Source organism: Lutjanus erythropterus, chromosome 17 (genome assembly GCF_056507025.1).
Source record: "Lutjanus erythropterus isolate fLutEry1 chromosome 17, fLutEry1.hap2, whole genome shotgun sequence".
In the NCBI taxonomy this organism is placed as follows: Eukaryota; Metazoa; Chordata; class Actinopteri; order Lutjaniformes; family Lutjanidae; genus Lutjanus; species Lutjanus erythropterus.
Window position 1 is genome coordinate 10470529 of NC_139333.1, and position 16245 is coordinate 10486773.

General features: G+C 41.1%; 1 protein-coding gene across 1 annotated transcript in view; it reads right to left on the reverse strand.

Moving 5' to 3' along the window:
* Window positions 1–237: 237 nt before the first annotated feature.
* The window catches only part of grid2ipb (glutamate receptor, ionotropic, delta 2 (Grid2) interacting protein, b), a 43766-nt gene continuing 27758 nt past the window's right edge, over window positions 238–16245 (reverse strand). The window contains exons 10-25 of the mRNA XM_084741474.1: window positions 15436–15587; window positions 15041–15175; window positions 13311–13396; window positions 12897–13047; window positions 11405–11706; window positions 8525–9271; window positions 7224–7376; window positions 5951–6038; window positions 5406–5483; window positions 3664–3860; window positions 3416–3571; window positions 3006–3092; window positions 2798–2927; window positions 2313–2431; window positions 1529–1693; window positions 238–1264 (exon numbers count right to left, since the gene is read on the reverse strand). Coding sequence (XP_084597600.1) covers window positions 1193–1264; window positions 1529–1693; window positions 2313–2431; window positions 2798–2927; window positions 3006–3092; window positions 3416–3571; window positions 3664–3860; window positions 5406–5483; window positions 5951–6038; window positions 7224–7376; window positions 8525–9271; window positions 11405–11706; window positions 12897–13047; window positions 13311–13396; window positions 15041–15175; window positions 15436–15587 — 2818 coding nt within the window. The 3' untranslated portion in view covers window positions 238–1192. The remainder of the gene's footprint in view (window positions 1265–1528; window positions 1694–2312; window positions 2432–2797; window positions 2928–3005; window positions 3093–3415; window positions 3572–3663; window positions 3861–5405; window positions 5484–5950; window positions 6039–7223; window positions 7377–8524; window positions 9272–11404; window positions 11707–12896; window positions 13048–13310; window positions 13397–15040; window positions 15176–15435; window positions 15588–16245) is intronic.

Consider the following 16245-nt stretch of genomic DNA (forward strand, 5'->3'; position numbering starts at 1 on the left):
AATCTGATTGTTTGACTTTTTAGATCCAAAAACACCTACAATTCTTAATACAACTTTGGATGCCTTAAAAAATTTAAAAAGAAAAAACAAAACAAAACAAAAAAAATAATAAATTTAAATTAAATTGCACAACTTGAAATGATCAACTGGAAGCTTCAAAGAGGGGAATTCAAACCATGTAAACATGGTACTATGTTCACTGCTATAATTAAAATGTTTATATTATGAATGAAATTCACAATCAGATATCTAATCTGTTTATGGCCTCGATTTGCTTCCATAGTTTTTATAATTTAGAAATGCGACATGTAGCTTACTGCAAAGGACAGAAGTGAACCAGGGCTGGGTGTGGATGACTTTGACTTTAGCTGTATGAGGAAACATTATTATTTTTTTACATTTTATTAACATTCCCATAATATTTTGCCCTTTAAATTCACAGTAGGTTAGATGAGAATGACCACATCTCTAAGTCTAGATCAGCAACGTGGATATGTGATGCTGGATATCTTCTACTTTGAAATGAAATCCTGCTGTATGGGAGGCAGTGTGTGCACCACTCTATGAACAGTCTGATCACTCTGAGCAGTTCAGCCTGACTCTAAACTAAACTACACGTCAGAATCACCCTGATTCCAGATTAACTGTCGTCAGCCTACATCTACGCTTAATCTTTACAATTTTCAAATAATGATCTGATAGAAAATATAAACTTTATATAGTCATATATTAAACATAGTAAGTAATCTGTAAATACTCAGACCAGTTGTTTTCATTACTTACATCTCATGTTAATGTGGCATCAAGATGCACTGGAGCAATCAAATCTACACAGGTGGTTTCTCTAATGTATCTCTATTAAAAAGAGGTGTAAATAAAGTAAAGACTGGTTTGAGACGTCAGTGTGCGGTGAGTTCTTGTTGACCTGTGGACACCTGAATGTTCCTGCGCTACCCAGCACCTGAAATAACAGCAACGCTGCACACGGGGCACTCATTTACTGCTGTGATTATCTACACATAGATACAGTGTGTTTCCACTCTGGTTGCTATAGATGACGTACGTGGTCTCTGTTCCCGTTGGTTCGAGTGTCTCTGTGTGTGATCTTGGCACTTTGGTTGTGGAGAGCAGAGTGAAAATGGAGCCGACCGGCCTGTCGGTTTGGCCCGACATCCACCCACATTTCTTGCCTCTACCAGGCCAGAGGGGAAGACAGTCTGGGGCTTCTGGGGTTTTCTGGAGTCTGGGTCTCACTGAGAGCTCTCTGCAAGATATAAAAACCCACAGTCTCATCTGATTTATGCTTATTTTACCATATTATTTTCAGAGTCAGAGCACATTTGGTTATTCCACAGACAGCAGCACTTAATCACTTCATAGCTGCAGGCTGCTGTCAGTCGCTGTGAGAGCACCAGCAGAATACCTGATTGTTTTGCGGGGTTTGAATCTGTCAAAACACCTACTGCACTTTTCAAAATGAGTCACATTTATCTGAGCTGGTTCTGTTCACGCAGCTGAAGAAGCTCACCTCAAACTTGGACATGAACTCTGCAAAGATGCCGAAGAAGGCCTCGGTTTTGGTGGTCTTGCTGTCTTCTCCAAAGTAGGAGGCCACCTTGCCGAACTCCTCCATCGCTCGGGTCTGCAGGGACTCGAGAGACTGGATCGCAGGGTGGCTGTTCTCCAGAAAGCTCTGTGGGTGCAAATGCAGGTTAAAGAGGTCCGATTTTTACACATCAAAGTCAGAATACTTGTCATGAAGAGTTGTACTCAGCCTGTGAAAACAGCTGTTTAATGTCTGACTAGAGGAGCTTTTCACCAAGCTGCCAAGTTTTTGGAGATATTGGCCATAGAGTTGTCTGCCTTCTCTTTAATTTATTAGAACTAGATGGCACTCAGCTTAAAGTTCCAAAAATGTATTTTTTTTTCCATGAGTAGATGCACACCTCCTTTTGCACTTTTGGCGGGTGTAGTTCGGTAAAAAGAAAGTAGTTCCTACATGAAACTGCTCACAACAAGGTCTGCAGATTGTCTTGAGTAACCAGGTCATGATTTCTGGAAGGAGACATTGATGTTGAGTCTTTCAAATGGATTTTCTTTTGTCAATTTGAATACCACAAACTGAGCGCCATCTAGTTCTAATGTATTTGAGAGAAGGCAGACATCTCTACAGCTGATATCTCCAAAACTATGTAGCTTATGATGATGATGATGATGAATGATAGTACATGACAGCAATCAGTAGCATCCATGAAAAAGTGAGCGGAGTTTGATGTTTGATGTGTGTTGTATATTTAACGCAGTCAGCGTACGCTCATGACGGAGGCGAAGTGGTCCTCAGAGGTGGGCGGGATCTTGAGACAGGCCGTCCTGATGTCCTGGATGGTGGAGTGAAGGTCACTCAGCTCTGCTGTGATCGCCCTCTGGTTCACTGAACGAGTCGCACAGAAATATGAGCTGATGAGTAGCAGTTATTGAACACCTGTACACGGTTGAATAATTGTAAAACAGCAGCAAGGAAATGTGCAAATCAGATGTTTAACAATGAGGAGCCTGGTTTTATAATATCCAGTTAAAATATATGAACCATTATCTTGGGTTATTGTAAGGATGCACATTAAAACGGAGCATAAATCTGCTGATTTTACTTAAGTCTGCCAGTCTGCATGACAACCAGCACACTGTGCACTGTACAGAAATGACCATTTAACAGGATGGAACGACTACATTCTGCTGCTAAACGATTTTCAGGAAGGAAAAGTTATTAAAGAGCTCTGCTGCTGTAACATCATCGTACCTTTGGCTGCCAGAGGCACTGTTGTAAGGTCTCTGGAAAAGTTGAGCAGCTCTGGGAAGTGTTGGCACAGAGACTTGGCCAGAATGTGCAGAAAGGTGGATTTCCCGTCCACTGTTTTGGTCGTGCTTAGCTGGAACAGAAGGAAAGAATGAATGACTGGAAGTAAAAATGACATAACATGGTTGAAGAACAGGTGTCAATGATGCACCTCGGTTAAGAAGTTGATCTTAAAACTGGTTGTCCTGTGGCTCTTGGGCTGGCCGTTGTTCAGGTAATTCCCCATCGCAAGTACAAACTGTGGGCAAAAAAAAAGCACTTAATAACCACTATTACAGGGACAGTTTGGATTATTTGATGTGGAGTTGTCTGAGGTAGCTGTTGATCGTCAGTGTGCATTTTCTACAGCAGATGGCGACACAGCCCCAGTTAGGAGAAGCAAAGAGGAGCACCAGCACAGAGCAGTGCAGCAACAAAACGTGTTTTAGGAACTTACCGTTATATATGGCTCTCTCCAAACCAACCAAACTTCATTGGTAAAATCAATAATTTTACTTCACAGATATAGGAGCTGCCGGTCTACCACTCAGAACACGAACTTTTCCTGCTCTGTATGTTTACCTCCAGGATTTTGGCCAGTTTCTTGCTGCTCTTCAGCTCCACTGAGGCCTTGTAGATGTAGTCAAATGCAACCTTCATCTCCTCCGTCCTCTCCTGCAGAGTCGTCTTGAAGTGGAGGCTCCGCAGACGGGTCTTATACTCAGGCACCATCAGCATCTAAAACATGCGAACCGCTCATTTACTCAAATCGTTCCATCTCGCTTTTTAAAACTTTAACCTCGCGCCTCGGAGTAGTTTTGTGGCCGTACCTGGAAAATAAACTGGTCAGGCTCGCTCAGTTTGGCCGGGTCCTGGTCAAACTGCTCGTACTGTTTGACCTCGTCGTCGTCGGGAGCGTAGAGCAGCAGCTGCTTGATGTGAGCGGGCTCCAGCCTGTCGGTGGTCATGTTCATCAAGACCTGACGCAGCTCAGAGGTGGAGAGCTTCAGATGGGCGATAAGAATGGCTGCAGAGAGGAGGAGGAGGAGGAGGAGGAGGAGGAGGAGGAGGGAAACAGAGGAAGATGTGGAGGATTTAATTCAAAACCTTCATCCCCCTCTGATGATGTGTATTTTTCATATTTCTATGTTTCTGTGGTGTCAAATTGATTATAAATCCAAAATCCCAGTATAAATGTAGTTAATTAACAACAGTACATTCCTTCTTACATAGGAAAATGAACCCATCATCCACAGTTTAAATTGGTAAAGGTGTTTCATTTGCAAAACAGCTAAATGCATGTTTCAACAGTTTTATGTTCTCTAAATCCTTCATACAATCACCAGAATAATAATAAAAAGAGCCGCGGGGTTTGTTCTTCGTACACAGATAACTGAGTTATCCACATTAGCATGTTGAAGATTTGACATAACTGTTACATAACTGTAACATTACCAATTTTCCCCCTGGGGATCAATAAAGCATTTCTGATAAGTGGCCTGGTAGCTCTGTTGGTGGAGCATTCGTCTCATCTACTGAAGCTGAATCCTCTGCAGCAGCTGTGGGTTCGACTCCCACCTACGGCCTTTTTCTGCATGTCGTTCCCCGACTCTCTCTCTCCCCCTTTTTCTTGTCATATCTTGAGCTGATAGATTAAAAGCATAAAAGCCCCAAAAAAATTTTTTTAAAAAAGGCTGGATCTTTCGGTTCTTCGAAGCTGTCGAAAGTCCAATTGTAACTGTTGTCATAGCAACAAGCCCATAAGTGCTACCGAACTAACTGACAGTCAGCTGGAAGATGTATTATGGAAAACTCTGTACGCTAAGCAATTTTCAGATTCGAATTTCTTGTTTTATTAAACTTATAATGAAAGACTGAAATGAGAACATGTATGTTATTGTAAAATCCCCATGATCTGTTGATGTAATATCACAATTAAATTTTCATACTGAAGAGTTACTTATACTTAAACAGGTTAAAATATTAAGCGAAGTAAATGTTAGCTGAATCTGTGTTTGAGAAACTGTGTGCAAAAACGCATAAACCCATTCAAAGATTGTGACATGATCAGTGGAGCGAGAGCATATTGTGAACATCTGATGCTGTGGATGCAGGTTTGGATGCACATGTATCCCCTGACCAGCAAAAACCAGCAAACACCAACAGCCAGCAGCATAAACTCGGACCACTGGTTAAGTGGTCCACTGTGTAGAAAAAAGGACAAAGTTGCCACAGGTAGCCTGAGGTAAGAGATCAAATTAGGATTGTTAGCAAGTGAGCTAAGACTGTGAACTACCAGCTTGTTTACTGGACAGATCACAGTTCATTTAGCATTCATTTCAAAATAAGAGCAGACCATTCAAGATAATTTCATTCAGGATTAACAAATCAGTCCCACTGATGCACCTTGTAAAAGCAGAATTTTTTTTTTTTTTTGTAAAATTTTAACAAGCCAGTTTGGCTCTTCAAAGCAATCTGGAAACACAGTTATATGTGTTATTTAGCTGCAATCTCACAGACCTTCAGGTGTGCGTGTGTGTACGGCCTGCAGCCATGTTTTGACGGTACTCACAGGCGTTGTAGGCTTTCTTATGAGACAGAATCTCCACCACGTCTTTCTTTTTAAAGTTCTCGGGCAAGAAGGCTGGCTCTGGAGGAGAGACTGATAATTTCAACAAACAGTGTAAGGATGCGTTCTCCAGGCACCGGGGGTCAGCACGCACACACACACACACACACACACTCACACAAACACACAGCGATGGCTTAATAACACAGCTCTGCCATTTGAGTCACTAGAGGCCAAAATGTGTGAGATATCTAAAGTAAATAAGAGAGAGGTGTTTGTACTCTGGCAGAGCTGTGTTATTACTGAGCAGCTGAGGAGTGGGGGGGTAATGGTGCCTTATGGAGAATGAATTTGATGAACAGACGAATGGAGCGGCTCCAAAACAGGTTATGGTGAACATCATAACTGTGAAGGTACAAACAGAACAGGAGACGTCAATAGATAAACACATAGATTCACTTTGACTGTAAGCTCGTCCTTGGATGCACAGTAATATTATGTCTGTATGACTTTAAGCATGACGTATTGAACAACGAACAACCACTTACTGGGTCTGCGTTGAGTCCCGAAGTGAAGATCAAGGTCCAAGTACTTCACCATGTCAGTGAGCTTGTCATAGTCTGAATCCTCTCCGAGCTAAACATAGAGACAAGGACACACTCAGTACTCTCCACAGACACAGTCGAGGCTTTGTAACCTAGAAGAAGCTGTCTAAAAAAAGCCTTTTTATATACACACATATCCCACTTTATCCATGTCTGATGGGGCTATAAAGCAGGACACAAAAGTCAAACATTTTTCGGTAGAGAAGAGCAGATGAGATCCACCATGTTTTCTGTTTACACAAAATAAGTCTCATGACTCATCGGAGACACAACAGAGCGCATGAGTAGGTCTTTTAACAGAAATGTAGGAGGAGTGAGAAAATTCGCAGCCAAGGTGGGAAGATTCACAAGTAAAGTTACTGTTTACTGTATTTACTGTATGAAAGACACTTGATTTTTCAGACAGAATCATGCATGCTTCATCTAAAGCCCTGTTCTCATGGGAGTACTAGTGCTATCTGAGGACCTCTAGTAATTTGTAATAATTGCGAGGCTGTGTGTGCTCTCAATCCTGTGTGAATCTGCTGTCTATAATTTGTCAAATAAAAATTCCACTGCAAATAACCTACCATATTTCACAAAACACAGAGGTCCTGAGATAATATTAGTCCTCTACAAACTGACATCTCTGTGATTTATGATCTTATGATTGTTTCTTTTTTAATATCTCTTTTCTGTTGTCAGACAACTGAGCAAGTGTGAAATTTAATTGCAGCTGAACAGCAGTCAGCACCTGGGTAATACTTTATTAAAACCATCATTAAACAGTAATTTGATCGTAATAATAAATAAACAATTAAGGTTTAGTTAAATAGTTATTTTTCTTTTAAAGAGAGCAGTGATATTTAATTATGTTCACTCTATTATTAATTACATAATTTATTCTTTTGTCATTAGTTTGTGTTATATAAAATAATTATTCTAAATTATATGTCATATCATAGCTGATAAGAGACATTCTGATTAAATCACTTAACACTTAATATACTACATTAAGTTTTAATGATTACCAAATAATTAGTAAACTTTTAAAATCATTACATAGAGAGATGGACCAGATATTTTGTAACACTTTTTTCTGTTAATGGCTGATAATTAGTTTGTAAACCATCTATACACAAAAGGTAATTTCTAAATCTCGCGTTCCCCTGGTAATATTAGTCCTGTGTGAATAGGGCTTAAGACTGATGTAATGGAGTCAGAGTTCACTGCTCACCTGACCCCATATGGTTCCCTCAGAGTTCTCCACCTGCTCCCAGCGCAGCCTCTTCACACTCATGTGGTTGGTGTCCGAGGCGTGATGACCTGGCTTGGGCAGCGGAGGCGGTTCACAGGGTGGGGGCAGAGGTGGAGGTGGGGGCGGAGGTGCCTTGGAGATCAAGAAATGTTTTTTTTTTTTTTCTCTAGATATTTAATCAGTGTGTTCTTGCATAGCTACACCTACAAAAGCTCACAACTAAAGTTTCAAGGGAGTTTTTTTTTATTCAAACTCTGGTGTGAATCATCTCCCCAGTATGTGCCAAAACCTCAGGGGATCTGATGCACTCATGAGTTGTTCATTTTCTCTCCATCAGTTGTAGGAAAATGAATGTCCAATTAGGTTTGGCCTAAAGACAACCCACCTTAGGTGTGATCACAGTCAATATGGCTCACTGATGTTTCAGCAGATGTTGATGTTTGCATGAGATTTTACCTTCTCTCCTTTTAAAAAGAGATACTTTTAACTGCTTTTAATGTGATTTTATTATGTTCTCTTGAGCGGGTGAACTGCCAAAGCACACAGTATGGTTTTTGTTCTGTCAGACTCATGGTCTACCATTTGAATGCACATATTGTGAGATGCCAAATATAGCAGCAAAGCTTTAAAGTATGATGGCAGCTCTTGATTTTTTCTATGACACTTCTGTTGCTAGGCGCTGTCGCACTGCTGCACTCGCTGTGTTTTAACCTTTCATGATTTTTTACTGTTTATTCATATGGAAACCTATTTACTGCCTGTAAAAGAAAAACAAAACATCCACATGGTCATAATAATGAGATTATGAGTTAAAGAGCAGAACTATGAGATAAAAAAAAAGGCAAAAATTATGAGGTAAAATGTCATAATTATGAGATTTAAAAAAATCAATATTATGGGTTAAAAAGTTACAATTATTAGATAAAAAAGTTTGAGACTATGAGATCAAAAAAAGTAAAAAAAAAAAAATCAGAGATAAAATGTAGTAATTGTGAGAACGAAAAATCTAAATTATGAAGTTAAAAGTCAGAATTATAAGTAATTATCAGATAAAAAAAATATTATTTATCATGATTATCTCATATTTTATAATTCTGACTTTTTATCCCATCATTTTGACCTTTTATCTCATAATTATGATCTCCCATTGTAATATGTTCTTTTCTTTTACAGGCAGAAATGGATTTCCATATATTTGTGTCTTGTATTCCAGGGAGAAAAAATCCAAGATACAAAAGCTTGTGATGTTTTACATCGCTCATCATGTTTTAAGATGTTACCTGTTGTGACTGGTGCTCTTGCCGTGGGGTTTCATAGGTTTTTGGGTGACTGGGGAGGGTGGAGTGAGAGGACGGAGGCTGGGAGTGTAGTGAGGGGCCTTGGCTCGGGGACGGGCTGTGATCCTGCAGGGACGGCGGCAGCGGGCCCTGGTAGCTGTGTTGGTGGTGGAGCTGGTGGTGCCTCTGTAGGACGAGCTGGCTCGGTCTCAGCGGCTGAGGGGACGGCTGGGGGGACGGCTGGAGGATGGGCTGGGGCTGGCTGAGCTGCCGGGGGAGGTAGCTGGGGCGGGACGGCTGGGAGCGCAGGGTGGTGGAGACCACGGTGGTGGCGTGGAGGTGCGGGATGCGGGTGGAGGCGGGCTGGAAGCGCTGGTGACTTTTCTCTGCTTCTTCTCTGGTGGGGAGCACTTTGTGTAGAGGGGAGCGGCTGGACAAGAGGGTCCGTGGAGGGGGCGGGGGAGGAGGGATGATGGGGTGGTGGGGATGGAAGGGCATCCGGCTGCGGGGTACGTGTTCGGGGGAGAAGCGGACCGGCGGCAGGGGGTCAGTGAACTGAACAGGAGGGGGGATCAGAGCCTGGAAAGGCGGGGGAGGCGGGGGGCTCTGGGCGGGAGGTGGCGGGATGGGTTCAGATTCTGAGGAGTAGGAGGGAGAGGAGGCCTCGTCGCTGCTACTGTGATCCTCACTGCTGCCGCTGCTGAGCCGCCGGGGGATGAAGCCCACTTCCTGGTCTTCCTGGAAACTCATCTGCAGGGAGGAGAGGAGCTCCATCAGATCCAAATAAAACACTTCAAAAATACCTTTTTTCATTTTATTATGTTGCTTATCCATCTGCATTGTCATTCTTTTTTATACACTTACGGAACAGAAAAGACATAAAAAACATTAAAACAAAATAAAATAACTGCTTAATTTGAGCACACATGCACTTAAAAATAATTAGTATGTCAACCCATCTATTCATAGAACACAAGTAATGTAATAATGTGAAGCTGACTGTAAAATACTGTAAGCAATACTAAAAAAATTTCAAGTTTTAAAGGGATAGTTCGGATTATTTGAAGCGGTGTTGTATTGAGTATTTATAGATGGTCAGTCAGTCAGTACTCCTGCTGCTTCTCCAAACTGGTGATGTGCCGACCACCATCTACTGCAGGTAGTACACTGACTATGGATAAGTAGCTCATACAACCCCACTTTAAATATCCACACTTTCCCCTTAAAGCACGTGCACCCCAGTGAATTATGTAAACTTTTTGTTCTCCCCATTTCCCAGACGACAAACACAAAATGTGACAAAGATGCAACACGTTTGTTTGATGGTTTAACGTCAGCCAGCGCCCCATTACAACCTTAAGATTTCTACTCAGAAATAGGCAGATAAAATTAAACTCTACTGTATAACCGAGGATCACGTTTTACTTACAGGCACCAATCTTCTTCTGAAACCATGACAACCACCTTGATATATCTGTTCATGTGACACAAGTGTTCATTGTAGCGTACATTAGAGTTGCTCTAATGTAAACATGCAACACTACAACGTATTCTCTTTAATCTAATGTGAATTTGCTTATTATTATTTGATAATAAGCAAATGCACAACAGTATGATTATCTGTAAAAGTTGCTACATGTCATATTTTAGCATCAAATAAGTTGTAAAACAGTAATCATGAGACATTTAAATAGTTACCATGAACAAACAAGACAGAGTGAACAGTTTACAGTTAAGTAATGAATACATATATAGAATTTAAAAGCTTGTGGCAGTCGAGTATACAACATAAATATTACTGGAGATAGAGCCTGGTCATCACTTTGTTCACAATCTCAATTCTTTACGTCAATATAACTGGGGTGTGACAATTAATAAAAAATATATTTTTTATATTTAAATTAAATTTTAAAACAGAAATAATAATTGTCATCATCGTTATTTCTAGCCTCATGATTCTTTGCATGATTGTTGAGCTCAGTTATTCCTTTCACTGAACCTGTGAGAGTTTGGCAGTATGTTACTGGTCTCCTCCCTTTTCTTAGAGCCTTTTGGGAATGAACTGATGTGGGAACACGGCTTGTTACATAACGTGATGATACCTCTGCCTTCTACCACAGAGGGATGGGAGGACAACACGAAGAAGCGGCCTCGGGTAACGTCCAGTAGCATATTTAGCAACTTTATTGATCCTGTTTGCTATAGATGGCGAGGCAATGAAAAATCTAAAAAAGCTAAAGGAGTTGAGAAACAACATGTTATGTCTAAAAGCAGACCTACAGATTTGTCCCTCCTTATTTAAACTCTTGTTTAAGCCACACATTCGCTTTCGCTCAACTGTTGGTGCAGCAGTGCAACTTGTCCCTGAACTCTGGGTCATTTAGCTAATGCTAAGCTAACCCCTGTAGCTATGGAAGCCAATATGATGAAAAGGAGGATCAAAACAAACAGTTAGCATCTCAACGTAATGAATTGTCACCTCAAAATAACAAATTAGTGTCACAAAATAACAAGTTAGCACCTAAAAATAATGATTTAGTATCTCAAAAATAATAAGTATTAAGCCATTACTTTAACAAAGTTTGTCATTATAATGACTTACAGGATTGGCTGAAATGTACCTCCATATGTAGCAATATGTATAACTGCTAACTCTCACAGTCCCCAGGTCAGTGAAAGGAATAACCAAATTTATGCTCATAATCCATACAAGGTATCATGGAGCAAGGAATGACAAGATATCAAAACATATACTCTATAATAACAACAGTGTAAACTTCACATTAAAAACTCTTGAAATACCTACATATTTAAACAAAGCATGGACTCTATGTGTACGCATGTAGCTGATGATGCAGTAAATTAGAGGCGGGTCTTCCTCACCTCTTCATAGTCATTCTCCCCAGGTACAAAGTCGTCCACCAGAGTGACCCGGTGGCCGAGCTGCTCGCTCAGAGCGTCCAGGAACTTGTCTGTGTCCCGACTGCGGGGTGGGCGGGAGAAGGTGAACAGCTTCTTGCGGCGAGTCAGCGTGTTGGGGCCGCTGTCCGAGTGCTGAGGGGAGGCGGGGGGGCTCTCCAGGCTGACGTAGGGGTTGGAGTCCACGCTGCTCTGGTGGTGGATCTCATACACAGGAGTGGGGAGGGGCTCCTTCCATGACAGGGACAGGCCGGATTTACGGTTACCTGTGGACAAGGACAGTTGGCGTTGGCGTTCACGCTCACGCTGCAGATGTTTACATTAAGAATTTATAACTGGGGGACTTGGCTTATATATGATGCTACTTATTCCCTCAAGAAACTATTTGTGACATTCTTGGTCATGTTGTCGCCTTGGGGATCCTTTCTTCAGACAGGTTACCATGGCAACACAAAGATAAACTGTAGGTTTACAATATGCACACACAGATTGTAGGATTAGAATGAGTTCTAACTTAAACACATTAAAAAATCAGTGGTTCCTGTGCCACGTCCACATCAGACTGGTAAAAACAAATTAAATCCACCACAGCCAGAAGGCTGCAACAACCTGCTCCTCCAATAACCAGTGTCAACTATTCTCATTGTTTCATTACCAGTCACTTTAATGTTTTCTTCATTCATCAGCTTGTATATACAGGAAATGTGCACTGTGAAAAAAAGTTGTGATAACTCATAAGTTCTGAATCATGCCCACACTTTATCTTTTGAACCTTTGAAATAAACCAAAAAAAAAGAAGCTTTACTGACCAATAATCTTTTGTTGAAATAATTTACTTTTCTTTGGAGAAAAACTTGAATCTGTGAGTTTTAAAAACATAAAAAAATGTATCTCAAAAATGTTTGAGTAAACTAATTTAAGTGAAAGGGGATAATGTTTAATAATTTAATATTTTTTCACGCATCCAAATAATGACAAATCAGGTTCACAGCGCACTGGGAACAATTTTCAAGATACAAAATTTTGGTGGGTTTCTAAAACTTTAAGATTCAATTTCATCCAAAGAAGAAAAGTAAATAAACTAAAACAAAAGATTATAGTTCTGCAAACCTTTTTTTAAATTTAATTTCAAAACTTAGAGAGTAGATTTTGACTAAGAAATCAGAAATTAAGTGAAGACAGTTACCCACTAAGACATTTTGAGTTTTCTCAACTTTTTTATTTACAGTGTAAAATGACATGACAAGTCATGTGCCACCGAGGCCAAAACTTATGCATTTTTCACTCCTGCAAAATATGTTATCTGATCTAAATAATTTACTCTGCAAATGCATGATGCCTAAATGGCACATGGTTGTTAGCCGCTGATGAAAGCATGTCTGAAAGCATGTGCACATTGTGTGTGTGTGTGTGTGTGTGTGTGTGTGTGTGTGTGTGTGTGTCAGCCCCAGAGTACCTGTGAGAGGGGGCAGTGTGAGGGGGGAGAGAGAGCGCCCGTAGGCTTCAGTCTGTCCCGGGCCCTCGGGCTCTGCCGAGGAGCCACCCTGCACTGGCGGCACGCTCTTCCCTGCGTACACGTTCTCCAGCTCCGTGTACACACCTGTCATCTACGGGTGGAGGGCATGATCAGCTGGTTAGCACACAATCGCTGTGACACATTTGCGTTGAAGGTCTGCCGCTTTCAAGCATTTTAGAAACAATTTGCAGGTTAACTGCAGCCAAGAATCAAATTTAATCCCACATGCTCAATTGCAGTAATTACGAGCAGACCTTCAAATGATGTGAGACCAGAGAGCGCACATAACATAACTAGCCTTCATTATGCCAGTTGCTCAGTAGCTTAGCGCTGAAAAGCTGCAGTTATACCTACATGACTGAGGTCAGGGGACTCGGGGAAGGAGGTTCCATCTCCTGACTGCCTCTCCTCCGGGCTCCCAGATTCATCCACATGAATTCCTAAAGCACAATAAGGCATGAACAGTGACACAAGGACGTAAGCCTCCTCCTTTTATCCAACCCCCGACCGGGAGGGGAGCAAGGATGGAGCAGAGCAGAACAGCGAGGAGCAGCAAAAGGCAAAAGCTTGGCTTCTGAAGCAGGAGTTTAGCAATGGCGATGGAAAACAGAGTAACCATGAATGAAAAACCTGAAGCCTCAAACAGCTGGAATTAAAGCTGTATAATAGCTTGGGGACATCAGTTAAAACAAAGACAGCTGAAATATGGACTTAATGTATGAACTGGTGATGGCAGCTTTTACCTTATGTAACCTCTACTGTTCGTATCCACAGAGGATTTTCTGAGCATCTGTCTTTGTCTTCTAACAATTACACACATTCCCATCTGGGAGCTGACCAGTGCAAACACAGCCTTATTACTGAGCTCTGAGAAGTTCAACTGGGGCAACTGGGGGTAGATGCCTTGCTAAAGTAACTGCTGATAGAAGCTCTTTTCTGTCTTTACCCAGATTTTCCTTGCAGGACCCCCCCCCCAAAAAACTGCAATAATGAAGAAAAGATTAAAATACATATACATATATCTTAGCTTTCATAACAAAGCAAAAAAATTATTTCATATCTGTAACAAAAGATCTTTTTAGTTGCTCAGGAGCAGCAGAAGCCAGTTGTGAACACTTCAATGACATATCACAACACCTTTGAAGTTGATATGGCAAACCGTTGCCTATTTACACATCCAGTAGTTATGGAGCAACAATGGCATTTATTGGATTCATATTTTTGTCCAACTGATTAATGTACTATGTCCAATATTCACTATCTTTTAACTCTGTAGCTCTGATTTTGATCTCCAGGCTGCAGGGATACCTAATCTACATGAGTGCAAGACAAACACACCAATATCTCACAATAACAAATGACGACAGGTCCAACACTGTAAGTTGATCGGGTGTATAACTGTCAATCGTCTGTCAACGTAAAGCTAAGCCTGTTACCCTGAAAACAAAAGCCCGCTGCTCTGAAAATACACACTGTTGAGTTGGAGTTGAGTGACTGTCTGTCAGACTCCTTTAACATGTTGCTCAATATAACTGTTATAAACATCTACTCCTTTTAAAAGATTAATGATTTCTTATGAATCACAGAGAAACTTGCTCATTCTGCGAACATTCAGCATCGATTTTAACTGTAATAAACACGCAAACAAAAACAGACGGAACAGGCTGGAATAGAAGAGCTGGCTATAGCATTGTTGTCAGAGTAGCAAATATTTCTGTTTCTTTAATCCCTTCTTTAATACAGTAAATAAAGAAAGTTTTGTTTGAGTGTCATCCAACACACACTCACGCAACTGTCAGAAAGGGCTGAAGCTCAGCAGTGCTAGTCAGTGAGGTTTTGAAAGAAACAGATAATACTGTCTGTAAAAAATAAAATAAAAAGAATCTGATGTCTCCGAGCAGGAACCTTCTGTTCAGTTTAGAAAATAATAAATTCCCATTCGGGTGAGAAGTTTTTGATCCAGACTGGAGCTGGAAAGCTATTAAAAACTTGATATAAACCCAACCAACTCTTCAGAGATTACAGTGATATTGTGCCACAGGGGCAGTAAATCCTTGTTCTTGCTGTTGTTATGTGCAGCGTACCCATTCCCAGGTGAGTCCCGATGATGCAGTCGTCAGAGCTCCTCTCTCGGACGCAGCTACGGTACGATGACCCCGTCACGCGCATGGAGCTGCTGCGCCGGTGGTGCTCTGGACCTACATCAGGCTCCAACACCGCTGCAAAACACATATGTACACATAATTCAAAGGCTAATTACGCACAGCTGCCCCGTTGTGCCTGTATTAAATTATATAAAACATCAGGCGGTTAATAATAAAAGCTTGATTTTTCAATCACATCAACCAATTATTTATAATATATTTTACCTTATTTTTAATGTTTCAAATCAAACAAGTCATTTAGTAACAATCTGTTGATACTGTATGTGTGTATTCTCACAAGTGCAGATCATCTTTGTGTGGCGTTTTTGGCTCACCACTGCTCTTGAAGCCCAGGAAGCGTGACAGCTTGCTCTGGCAGCGTTCCTGTTCGTCGTACGTCAGTAGCTGGTGGATGAACTGCCAGATCAGCTGTTTGGCTGGAGTGTCCAACACCGGAAACACATCCACTATCAACGTGTCCACGTTCCTGCAAAACCACACACACAATGCATCCATACAGATACACACCGTCTTTATTATATAACTGGCCCCTGTTTACTGCTGGGTAATTGATTTAGCTTTGATTTATATTTGTTGTTGTAATGACAAAAAAATCTGAGGCTGAGATTTAGGATGAAAAAAGATTATGTAAAGGTGGGAGGATAACAGGCATGTCAGTTACGGTAGGAGTTATGCCTTTGGGTTTTTATACTGTATGCACATACAAACATTCACTTGGTGTTTTTGCTTATAATCCTGCAGCATCACATGTTTGCATCATCTGCAGAGCTCACGCTCCATCCTTCTCATTCTCTTGTTCATCCTTGAAGAAATGTTGTCAGTGCCAATTGGGAGGAATAAAAATCCTGCTTAGCTATGTGCATTTGTTTCCTCTCACAGTCCATCATTCATTTTCTTCCTTTCTCTCTCGTTCGCCTGCATTAAGAACACTCACAGCAGCCTGATATACTGAGTAAAACACAGTTTCCCAGGCAACAGCTTTTTTTCAGTACAATGTAAGTTACCTAGTTAGTGAGTCTTTTCATAAATATAGTTTGACAGATGTTGGTAACTGAACTCAAAGCAAAATTCTATATATTCTTTCTTTCATGGCGAAGCTTCCTTTAGCTGCTATGCTAAGGCTT